The sequence below is a fragment of the Sminthopsis crassicaudata genome, chromosome 1 (assembly GCF_048593235.1).
Source record: "Sminthopsis crassicaudata isolate SCR6 chromosome 1, ASM4859323v1, whole genome shotgun sequence".
Lineage (NCBI taxonomy): Eukaryota > Metazoa > Chordata > Mammalia > Dasyuromorphia > Dasyuridae > Sminthopsis > Sminthopsis crassicaudata.
Genome location: NC_133617.1, coordinates 503,920,964 through 503,934,020, shown reverse-complemented (window position 1 = coordinate 503,934,020; position 13,057 = coordinate 503,920,964). Strand labels below are relative to the sequence as shown.

General features: G+C 36.4%; 1 protein-coding gene across 7 annotated transcripts in view; it reads left to right on the top strand.

Annotated features, from left to right (window-relative positions):
* The first annotated feature begins 926 nt into the window (after positions 1-926).
* Positions 927-13,057, top strand: part of DMXL1 (Dmx like 1) — a 140,481-nt gene continuing 128,350 nt past the window's right edge. For 5 of the 7 annotated variants that reach the window (XM_074281529.1, XM_074281528.1, XM_074281527.1 and 2 more), the window contains exon 1: positions 927-1,773. In XM_074281529.1, the coding sequence (XP_074137630.1) occupies positions 1,687-1,773 (87 nt within the window). In that variant the 5' untranslated portion in view covers positions 927-1,686. The remainder of the gene's footprint in view (positions 1,774-13,057) is intronic. The other 2 variants (XM_074281531.1, XM_074281530.1) reach the window with 1 other exon arrangement.

Below are 13,057 nucleotides of genomic sequence, written 5' to 3'. Positions count from 1 at the left end.
GGGAAATACAGCAATGAAATTACAAGTCTTTAAAACTCCTTAAGTGTACAATAGAAGTAACTGCCTAATGCAATCTTATTTCACTTCATTACTTCTAGTTAAGTTGAGCTATCACCTTTACACAGATGTCTCCTACATCTATATAACTAGAGCTTCCATCTCTTTCCTAAGCTCTAGCTCTCTAACTACCTTTTAGATAATCCAAGTTGGTTGTCTTGTTAGTACCTCAAACTCTACATGTCCAAAATCAAACTTCTTATTTTCTACCAAACGTTTTCATTGCTACTGAGGTTACCATCATCCTTCGAGTTTATCCACAATTATCCTCTACTATTTACTTTTCCTCATCTAATACATTCAATGAGTTGTCAAATATTGTAAAATTTATCTCCTCATTTCTCCCTTTCTCCATTCATTCAGTGGCTACTGTGTATCTGGCACTGTGCTAAACTCTGGGGATACAAAAGTAAAAGACAACCCTAACTACTTAAAGTTTGAAAGTCTCATGTAAACTCGGCCCTTATGTACGTAGCCACAAGAAAGCTCCAGGAGTCACTTTCACTGAGGACACTATCGTTATCCACCCAAAAACTGCGCTGCTTGCTGGGAAAGAGTCAACGCGAGGTTAGAAGAGGTTTTATTCTGCATTAGAATAAAAATGTTTCATTCGGTCAGCCGGACAGCTTTTCTATACCTACCCATAAGAAGTTCAGGCGAGAATGAGGTAACTAAACCCCACCTTCCTCCATTCATTGCTTCCCAGGAGACTTAACAATATATAGCACAATGCGGCTGCCCACTAGCACCAAATCGATTCGTTCTTCTCTTACAATGGGTGGAGACTAAAATAGATTCAAGATGGGGATTGGTCAACCTGGAGGAAGCGGACGGAGTCAAGCATTTCGATTCACTCATTATGAAAATGACAACGGCTGTTAAGTCCCTTTAACAACTCCCGCCCTATCAGACCTAAGCCGCGTAAAATCTCGCGATAGGTCTTTTTCCAGAGACAGCGACGCACTCCTAACGATCTAGGCCAGTGACGGGGGAAGGGAAACGGGTGGCGAGGACCGGAACCGAAAAGGGACAGGTTAGGGAAGAAGCGTGCAGGGACACTGTGGGCTTACTGCGTCACCCGCATTCCACAGGAGCCGACTTCCAGCCGCTGAAGAGGAAGTCATTCTCTCTACTTCCTGGCCCCCCAGTGTTTGCTGCTCGTTCTTGGGCAAGAGTCCGACCTAGACCTGCGGCCCCGGCGCGGGTGGTTCCGGAGCTGGTCTCGCTGACACCCGGAGCTGTCTAGTACAGGAGGTGACAGGTGCGCTCTAGAGGCAGCTCAGCGCCCCCTAGCTCCGCCCCTGTTCCTCCTTCCTCCAAGCCCCCTCTACTCTTCTCTTCGTCTCTCCCTTCTCCTCCCCTCTCCAGTTCTACGCTGCGCGGCTCGGAATGAGCCGCGGGCCTGGGCAAAGCGGCACCAGGTCTGCGTGCCCGCAGTCGCCGCAAGTCTATCCTCGTCTCTGAGAAGAGCAGCCGCTGCCGCCCCCCCGCTCCCCACTGAGCGCCCCAGCCTCTCCCCCACCCCCCCACTCCCTGCACTCCAGCTGCGGGCATGAGGCTGGCATCGATGCCCCGGCCCCAGCTGCGGGAGTGAGGCAGAAGCGAGCGACCGGAGGGGGCAGTGACGACATGAACCTGCACCAGGTCCTAACCGGGGCCGTGAACCCCGGGGACCACTGCTTCTCCGTAGGGAGCGTCGGTGACCAGCGGTTCACGGTGAGTGGATCTCCCGGCCCTGCCTTCCCCGCGGCGGCCCCTGCCCGGTCTTTGCGCGGCCCTGGGGCCCCGGACCCCTTGGTTCTCGGTCCGCTTTGCGATGACAGCTGGGGGATGCGCCCGAACGCAGCCGGAGGAAGACGGATGAGGGGCTGGGAAAGGGCAGGACACGCGGGCCGAGAAACCGGGGCTTCTGCAGGGTCGAGGTGGAAAAGGGGAAGGCAATGCTAGTATTGGGGATGTTAGATTGATTCTGAAACCTGAAGTGGGACTGATTCTTGAGCTGGGGGCGGGGGGCGTGCGCAAATGAATGCAGAGATTTGAGCTAAAAAGTCTACAAAAAGCCTGGTCAGTTTTGAAAATCGGAGCAATTCCTTTCGTTCTTTTTGGACTTGTTTCTACTATAAAATTATGTGGCTGTTTTAATTTAAAGAGTGGGTGTCTTAGAAACAATCGTTACTTGTTTTGCAGTTAACAACAAATTCCAATGTAAAATACATGAAGAAAGAATAGCCGTGTGGAGAGAAAGCCCTTTAACTATTTTTCCAGACATATGTGATAATGCGATTTCTTTAAAATGTAAAGAAACTTGCTTACATGAATGAAACATGTTCGAAGTTATACTTTACTTAACTACAACCCATAATACGGTGTAAATTCATATAAATTCATACAGTCTGGAATTTATATAAAGTGAGCCAGAAGGACTTTATCTGAATTTTATCTCACTGATAAGGGAGGTTTGTAAGTATTCATCCTGAAAATGTCATTACAGTGAAATATCAGAGTAAAAGTATCGTTTTAATTTCATGAACATATTTTAGTAATGTAATTTAGAGTAACAGTGTTGCAAGTGTTCTCTAAAAGATGAAACATTCCAGAGGCCATTTTTGGGACATAACTAAATTGACTATTATTTCCTCCATTCCATAAATACATGGAACTAAGTAAAACGGAACGAAGCCCTTAGTTTGATTTCCATATTATAAGTGCCTAAGTACGCTTTTGAATTTTCTGTGACTTATCAGCCCTTGAGGTACTAAACTTCCTACAGAGAGTAATATTGGACTTGTGCACCTGTTTTATCTAGATACTTTGTTTCACGATGCAAAAATTACTTTTCCCTCTAAGCATTTAAATAAGTAAATCAGGAGTCAATAGGTTCTAAATATATTAGATTTTGAACAAAGGGAACTGTTGCTGTAGATTCAATAAAAAGATGAGATATCATGCTTAGATGTAATCTTCAAATGCCTCCTTTTAGATAAAAAAGTATCTGAGGAACTTGAGTGTAGATAAAGTTAGAAGAAGTCTACCTATTTCCAGGTACCTTTTTCTAGTGATTGATTAGTTTATTATTCTCTTTCTCAGTTGTTTTTTTGAAACATTTTCTCCAAGAAGGTTTCTGAATCTGTTGTTCAATGTTTGATGTCAACTTAATACCATAACTTTTTAGGGATACACACTATAATTTCTATAAATTGCTAAATTGTGATAAATTTTACTGTCTTTTATAGCAGTCAAGTCCTTGACTCTCAGACTGTGGTGATCTTTCCAAAATGACTAGTATAATCTCTCCTTGGTCCTGTTTCCTCTCTTCCTAATCTTGGCACTAAATATATATTTGGCTCTCATCTTTCTTATTTGTTATTCTGACCCCAGTATTTTTTCTTTAAACTATGTCATGGACATGATATTGAAGAATTATAGAATTTCATGTTTGGGAATGATCTCAGCTAATCTAATTTAATCTATATCTGACTTAATTACTTCTGTAATATCTCCAACAATGAGTCCTTGGTTTTCATTTATGAGGACCTCTAGTAGGAGAGAGGGGAAACTTACTATTTATGAAGCAGTTCATTCCTCTTTGGAATAATTTTAATAAGTTTCACCTTTGGGGGGTGATTATGATCCCTATGTCAATAATGTCAGAAACACTAAAGTTTAGGTTGCATTTTTATAGTCATGTTTCTGAAAGAATGTCACATGTTGAGTCCAGTGAGCTTTCTCCTTAGGCTTCAGGGTCACCAGCATGTTAAGCCGGTTATGATTACAGAATTTTTCTTTGACAGTGAATTTTCTCTTGGATAATATACTGTTTATATCAATCCCAAATTATACTAGAGAAACCACACATAGAAATACTTTTTCCTCTAACATTTTCAAACATGGAAATCTTTCCATTGCCATTTGGATAGATTTAACTATGCTAGGTAAAATGGTTTGTCTTCCCTACATTGTTTTTCATATCTTTGTGATAGACCCTGGAAAACGGTACAGAACTGATCCAAAAGTCTCTAGGTAAGTTTGTGTTGGCAATATTTTGATTAATATGTACTTGGCTATGTATTGCACTTACCCATGAATTTATTCATGCTCTGGCCTAATTGTAATTGAAAATGCAGGTGGCATTTATGACTAGTTGACAGAACCATTTGTCATTTTAGAGGTGACTTTGATGTTTAAAACAAAATACAATTCAGTTTAGTTGGACAAATACTTATAAAGATCCCTGCTCTCCAATATTGCTAAATAAATATATAGCAAAGTAATTTAAAGAGGGTGAAATGTTAGTAGCTCAGATCAACAAAGGCTTTATGGAGGTAGAATTTGAGTTGAATAGAGGAGATAAGAAAAACACTGTAGAAATGGGGTTGAGAAGAGATTTGTCAGCTAATTTAGATTTGAGGAATGAGGGCAATGAAAATGGGAAGAATGATAGTAACTAGAATGATAGTGATACTCCACAAAAATAGAGAATATCGAAAGGGAGATATGTTTTGAAGGAAATGTTGATTCTATTTTAGAGACATTAAATTGAAGGTACAGATGGGACATGGATATAAAAATGTACAACTTGTAATTGGTAATGTTGCACTGGGTTTCAGGGAAGAGATTATGATTAGATATAAATAGTTCATCATTACTATCATCACCATCATCATACTTGGTGGTTATCTACATAGAGATGATAATGCAACCTATCTGAAGCTGATTTGGATAGCGTTCTACTGCCTTACTGGTCAGATGACAAACAAGCTTAAGCTAGGTTGATATAGAGCATCTTGTAGATTAAAAATTATTTGCATTGATATATTTTATTTTTTTCATCAATCACTTCTTACTAAATCCCTTCTTACTGTGTCTCCTGAGCCTTAGAACTTTTCCATCAAAAATTATCTACAGAGAAGGCATATTTATATAAATGAAAGAGTATTCATTGATGTTTTCTTTGTTGACTTTTTTGTTATTAAATTAATAAGGTTTGATAATTTTTTTCCAGGTTTTAGTATCTTTCTATCCTTCAGATACCTCAGGGTATTGTAGTGTCTGTAGCATGAGTTTCTTTCATTTATATTCTTGATTTTTGGCAGACCATATTCTGGTAGAATCATCTTTGCAAATGGGCTTAAACCAGGCTGAAGTAGGCCTCAAACTGTGTTAGGAGGATGTCTACAGGTATGTGAAGAATTCCCCTTGTAGAATGGGTGGAAGAGATTAATTTGTTCCAGCAGCCATGAAGGTGGCTAAAGTGGAGTGCTTAGAACTTGGTCAGACCTCAAAAGTGAAGATGCTAAGGTTATCAATTATATGCAGGATCAATGCCAGTCATCCTGACTTTTATTTTGCCTTTGGACTTTGATTATACTGGAAGAGCCTAACACTGATGACTTTGTGCAACTCTGTCTCACTTGGATTCAAATCAAGACAGCATTCATGATGTCATAGTAGAAAGTAGAATAAACATAGTAGAAAGTCAAGAATAAACAGCTACCAATAACCTGTATGATGATTGGACTAGACAGTAAGAAAAGGGGAATAATTGTGAAATTATATTGGAAAAGAATGTGGAGCCAGATTGGGATGATTTTAAATGCCAGACTGAGAAATTTGCATTTTATCCTAGAAACAATTGGAAGGCATTGGACATTTTTGACTAGAAGGATAATAAGGTCAGATATTTGAATTTTCTTGATGACTTTGATGATGTATAAATTTCCCTTTTCAAATTAATCAGCCCTCTAAGTGATTTAATCTATACTCTACTTCTGGGTCACACTAGAACTAATCCTATCTCCCGTACACTAATCTTATCTAAGCATTATACATGTCTGTAACACTAATTCCATCTCCTAAATATGCTGTAATGGTGGGGAGCTAAGAAATATTAATCTATCTTCTCACTGAAAGATCTACTAATTACAATTGTATTGCTCTTACATATAAATTGTTTGAGGCTGGCTTTACTACATCTGTTTGATACTTTGTTTGCCAGCTCGATTCCAATTGCTTGATGCCTTTTTGTCTTAAATACAAATATCAATTGACATATCTATGGAATATAGATTAGAGAGGGCTAAATTTGATACATGGAAACCAATTAGGCTATAGTAGTAATCAGTAATGGAGAGAAAGGAATAGCAATGAGAAATATTTGGACATAATTCAAACAAAACTTGGCAGCTGATTAGGTATGAAAGTTGAAAAAAAAGAGGAAAGAAGGAAGAATGATTTTAAGGTGTAAACCTGGGTCATTGGAGTTCAGCTAATACCTGATTACAATCATGAACAAATGGGATTACCTGAAGAAGTAGAAAGATAACCAATTAAGCCAGATTTAGTGGGAGGAAAGTAGATATGATCCAGCAAAAAACAACTAAAGGACTTTTGGAGGAATAGGAGAAAGATTAAGGGAAAGTGGTGTCTTGGTACCTAGGAATGATAAAATATTTAGGAAATAATGGATAGTGTCAGAAATTGCAAAGAGGTCTAAGAGGACTGAGTTTAAAAACCACCAAAATTAGTAGATCATTGATGACCTTGAAAAGGGGTGGAGTTGGAGGCCTCTTTACAAGGGCCTGAGGATTGGTGGGAGTCAAGAAACTAAATTTGTACAATCTTATTTTTAAAAGAATTCCATTAAGAAATATGTTTTTTTTTTACATCATTTAGTGTTTAAATTGCTGAACTTCATTCAGATGGTATTAGCTAAGTAAAAAAAATTATTGTATATAAAATTCAATTCCAACATTATTAGGAAAGTCAGCTTGTGTTAATACCTTTCAATCAGTCAATTAACGTTTTAAAGGCATTTTAACATCAATAAACACTAAACATTTATTTATGTGGCAGGCACTAAAATGATTTTCCATTTCCTTTTCCATCTCCTTTTACAGATGAGGTAAATAGGGTTACTTGACTGTTTGCCTTTTCAGCCTCTTTTGAGGCTTCATGAACTCCAGGTAAAATGAACTAGTAGTTGTGCTCTGAATCAAATATTCTTCCTCCCACCTCTGTTTTCTCACAAATATCGCCCAATGTGAACCATACTCTTTCCTCATCCTTCCCCTTAAAAATCTTTGTCATAGTACAAGTGCCATTTTCTAGGAAGTTTTTCTTGACCCTGTCAGTTATTAATCCCTTCATCAGTGACTAGACCCTAGAGTAATGTATTCAGACTATCTCCTCCTTTTTACCATGAAGAAATTAAGGCTCAGAAATAAAGCAATTTCATTTTTTATTTCCTTGTCTTCACATTTGCACACAATATTCTGTATATTATAGTTCAAATGAGATAAGATATGTACAGTATTTTGCAAACCTCAAAATTAGTCATATAAATTTTAGTTTATCATAGGTTCACAATAAATGCTTAATTGAATTAATGAATTGCTTAAAGTAAAATTGCCCAATTATAGGTAGATTTGGATGTTTTTATAGCATATAAGTTCCTAGGAAGTATTTCCATCTAATTGAAGTTGGTTTGGAACATAAATTTGTTTGTAATTTCTCAACTTTATTCCAGTTTTTGAAACACCCCTTTCCCCAAATTAACTAATCTTCAGATTGAGCATTTAGTTAGTCCTTGCAGGGAGAGGCAGAGGCCCAACACACCCCAGAAGCATCCCAGCTCCCACCATGTGTTTGTGGACCTGACAAGCCAGAATCTTGTCAGGATTTAAATAGCAAAAGACCCAAGCTATTTCTTTTTTTTTTTTTTTTTTTTTTTAAGTTTTTTAAATTTTTATTTTTTAAAATTAATTTTATAATTATAACATTTTGTTGACAGTACATATGTGTAGGTAATTTTTTACAACATTATCCCTTGCACTTCCTTCCGTTCCATATTTTCCCCTCCTTCCCTCCACCCCCTCCCCTAGATGGCATGCATTTCCATACATATTAAATATGTTATAGTATATGTGTGCAGAACTGAATTTTTGTTGTTGCTAAGGAAGAAATGGATTCAGAAGGTAAAAATAACCTGGGAAGAAAAACAAAAATGCAAACAGTTTACACTCAGAGAAGGAACACTTGTTGTAGCTGATTCTGTCCATCATTGATCAATTGGACCTGAGTTAGATCTTCTCTTTGTTGAAGATCCCAAGCTTTTTCTTTAAATAGACTAAAAGGAAGTTATCTGTAAAGAGCAGAACTCTGGAGAAGTATACTTGAAATAAGGTGTTAACTCAGTGGAATTGATAAGGCAATGGTTATCTAGTTTAGCATGGTGATTAATAGTTCTCTTAGTTCAGTACATGTACTTAGTACTTAATATAGTTCTACAAGATTGACACCTATGTGATATAATAGAGTATATAAGAGCCAACAAAGACTGGATGAGGGTCATTCCATCTTCGATCAGGCTCCTGGTATCTCTCCTTCATTTCTCCACTGAAACCAAGTCCCATCTGAAGGCCCTCCAGAAAGCTAGCCAGGCCCCATGTGAAGGAGATAATAAAGAATTTGGAATTAATCTCTGGTTATTCTCATGGTGATTACTCAGCTGAAACAAAGATTGGTCCCAAGACCTCCAGAAAGCTACCCAGAACATTACAGTTACCATCACTAACCGATGGTCATCAATGTTGTCTGCTTTCTGTGGGTCACTTCACTTTCTGTAACTCCCTGTCACTGACCTAGGGTCTTAACCTTGAAAGACCTCTAGCCCTAGGGATCATGTGACTTCCTTCAGCCCAGGGTCCAAGGTCTGCTTTGGCAAAGGGAAGAGGTCTTGTACAGAGGGTAGTAGTGGTTTTTTTACTTTTTATTATCGTAAAAGTAAGTCTTTGTATTGAGGTAATTTGGATGGCTTTGAACCATTTGTAGGCTTGAACCCATCTCCTAATCAAGGGGCAAAACTTTATTGTAAGTAACACCATTACAAAAGTGGGCTTGAATTCTAATGGTATGGAGGAGAAACAGAAGTAAGGCCATATATTTATCCAGCTTTCAATCAGATATGCTAATTCTATGTCTCAGGTGTAGGAAGAAGTGGTTCTCAGATGACTAGATTATTTCTGACAAGGTCATCAGTGAATTGAGGAGTGGTCTCAGGAATCAAGCAGATGTGGGAGTTTCCTGAGGTCAGAAGCTATATGACTAAGGAGTTGTCAGAATCACAATTTTACCTACAATATATTAGTGTCGAAGTTTTTCCACAACCCCTTCAACATTCAACATTCATTATCTTTTCCTGCTATTTTAGCCAATCCAAGAGGTGTGAAGTGGTGTCTTAATTTGTATTTTTCTAATCAATAGTGATTTAGAGTATTTTTTCAGCTAATTAGAAATGGCTTTAATTTCTATGTCTGAAAATTGAGTCTTCTTGTCCTTCGATGATTTACCAATTGGAGAATGACTTGTGAATTTTGAGTCAATTCTCTATATATTTTAGAAATGAGGACTTTATCAGAACTCTTGGATGTAAAAATTTTTTTCCCTCAGTTTTCTGCTTTCCTTCTAATCTTGGCTGCTTTGCTTTTGTTTGTACAAAAGCCTTTTAATTTAATATATTCAAAATTATCCATTTTGCATTTCATAATGTTCTCTAGTTCTCCTTTGATCATGAATTCCTTGCTTCATAGATCTGAGAAGTAGACTATCCCTTGTTCTCCTAATTTACTTATAGAATCACTTTATGTCTAAATCATGAAATCATTTCAGTCTTGTTTTAGGGTATTCCTATTTTCTGCCGTACTATTTTCCAATTTTCCCAGCAATTTTTGGTCAAATAGTGAGTTCTGATCCTAGAAATTCGAGTCTTTGGGCTTAGAACCTAACCTATTTCACTAATCTACTACTCTGTTTCTTAGCCAAATGGTTTTGATGACCATTGCTTTATAACATATTTATAGTATACTACCCAACTGGTATAGTTGGGCCACCCACCTTTATTTACATTTTTTTTCAATAATTCTCTTGAAATTCTTGACCCCTTTTTTCTTCTAGATGAGTTTTGTTATTAGTTTTTGTAGCTCTATAAAGTAATTTCTTGGCAATTTGGTACTAAACAAGTAGATTAATTTAGGTAGAATTGTATTTATAACATTAACTCTGCCTAGCCATAAGTCCTTGATATTCTTCCAGTTGTTTAGATTTCTAAGAGAGTTTAGAACTCTATGTGAAAAGTGTTTTGTAATCATGTTCATATAGTTCCTGGCTTTGTCTTGGCATGTAGGCTCCAAATATTTTATATTATCTACAGTTATCTTTTTAATTTTTTTTTATTATAACTTTTTATTGACAGAACATATGCTTGGGTAGTTTTACAACATTATTGCTTGCACTCACTTCTGTTCTGACTTTTCTCTTCCCTCTCTCCACTCCCTCCCCTAAATGGTAAGCATTGTTATACATGTTAAATATATTATTGTATATCTTAGATACTATATGTGTGTAGAACTGAACAGTTCTCTTATTGCACAGGGAGAATTAGATTCAGAAGGTAAAAATAATCTGGGAAGAAAAACAAAAATGCAAACAATTTACACTCATTTCCCAGTGTTCCTTTTCTGGGTGTTGCTGATTCTGTCCATCATTGATCAGTTGGAACTGAATTAGATCTTCTCTTTGTCGAAGATAGCCACTTCCATCAGAATACATCCTCATACAGTATCATTGTTGAAGTGTATAATGATCCTGGTTCTGCTTATTTCACTTAGCCTCAGTTCATGTAAGTCTCTCCAAACCTCTATTCATTCTGCATTCTGGTCATTTCTTACAGAATAATAATATTCCATAACATTCATATACCACAATTTACCCAATCATTCTCCAATTGATGGGCATCCATTCATTTTCCAGTTTCTAGCCACTACAAAAAGGGCTGCCACAAACATTTTGGCACATACAGGTCCCTTTCCCCTCTTTAGTATTTCTTTGGGATATAAGCCTAGTAGTAGCACTACTGATTCATAGGGTATGCACAGTTTAATAACTTTTTGGGCATAATTCCAGATTGCTTTCCAGAATGGTTGGATTCTTTCACAATTCCACCAGCAATGCATCAATGTCCCAGTTTTCCAACAGCCCCTCCAACATTCATCATTATTTGTTCCTGTCATCTTAGCCAATCTGACAGGTGTGTAGTGGTATTCAGAGTTGTCTTAATTTGCATTTCTCTAATCAATAGTGATTTGGAAGACTCATATGAGTGGAAATAGTTTCAATTTCATCATCTGAAAATTGTCTGTTAATATCCTTTGACCATTTATCAATATGTACAGTTATTTTAAATGGAATTCTCTTTATGTCTCTTGATGCTAGACTTTGTTGGTAACATAAAGAAATGATAATGATTTATGTGGATTTATTTTATATCCTGCAACTCTGCCAAAGTTGTTAATTGTTCCTAGTAGTTTTATAATTAATTCTCTAGGATTTTCCTATGTCATTATATCATCCTGCATAGAGTAAAAAAAATGTTTCCTCATCACCTATTCTAATTCCTTCAATTTCTTTTTTCTTCTCTTACTGCTAAAGACAACATTTCTAATACAATATTAAATAGCAATGGTGATAGTGGACAGCCTTGTTTCACATCTGATCTTATTAGGAATGCTTCTAGTTTATTCCCATTATATATGATGCTTGCTGATGATTTTTGATAGATGCTTCTTATTATTTTAAGGAAAAATCCATTTATTCTTATATACTCTAGTGTTTTTAATAGGAATGAGTGTTGGATTTTATCAAATGCTTCTTCTGCATCTATTGAGATAATCGTATGATTTTTCTTAGTTTGGTTATTAATACAGTCAAATTATGTTAAATAGTTTCCCTAATATTGAACTAGCCCTGCATTTCTGGCATAAATCCTACTTAGTCATAGTGTATTATCCTGATGACAAGTTGTTGTAATCTTTGTTAATATTTTATTTAAGATTTTTGCATTAATATTCGTTGATTCATTAGGAAAATTGGTCTAAAATTTTCTTGACCCTTCCTGGTATAGATATTGGCTCCATATTTATGTCATAAAAGGAATTTGGTAGGACTCCCCCATTTTTCCAAATTTTTTGTATAGTGTTGGGATTACTTGTTCTTTAAATGTTTGGTAGAATTAATTTGTAAATCCATCTAGCCCTGGAGATTTTTTTTTTTTAGGGAGTTTATTAATTGCTTGTTCAATTTCATTTTCTAAAATGGAACTATTTAAGTAAGGATGGGAAGGATATTGAACAGAAATGGCTTCTCAGAAATGTGCTTAATTGAATAAACTTAGTACTAGTGAATTACTCAATAGCAATACTTACTCAGTTTATCAATCCTAGGGAAGTGTGTGTTATTTATGCATTGAGTCTTTTAAGTCTTCAAAGGAACTTACATAAATGATTCCAGACTTAGTCCCCTGGAGAAATAATCTTATTTTTTCCAGTTATTGTTTTTAAGACTTCTGATTGATTTTTACTTTTTGTTTTTATAACATCTAGATTTCTTATTTCTTTTTTTTCCTATTGGCTGTGACTCCTGTGCATGGAATGCAATTCAGCAAAATAAACCAACTCATTTTTTTATGGTTTTCCACACACATAATTACCCTACATCTTCTGAGCAGAAAGGGAGTTACATTCTTATATCTCTTCTTTGTGACTTAAGCATGATCATTTTATAACTTCACAAAAGTTCAGTTTTCATTTTACTTGTTGCTCTTATTTACATTCTTTGGACATTTTATTTATTGTTTTCTTAGTTCTGCCATCTTTTCTTTCATGTACATCCCAGGTTTCTCCGTATGCATAAAACTCATCATTTCTTAAGGCACAATCAAATTTTTTATATTTATGTACCAATTTTTATTTTGCTGTCCCTCAGTTGTTTACAGTTTTTTACTAGAATTTAAAATGGAAAAAATGCTGCTATAAATATTTTGGTATGTGTATGAATAATTTCTTTTTTTGTTTTTGATTTTATTTTTTGTCATTGACCTCTTTGGCATATATACTAAGCAGTAGGATCTCTGGGTCAAAGTATGGATGTTATGGTCATAAATCTACCA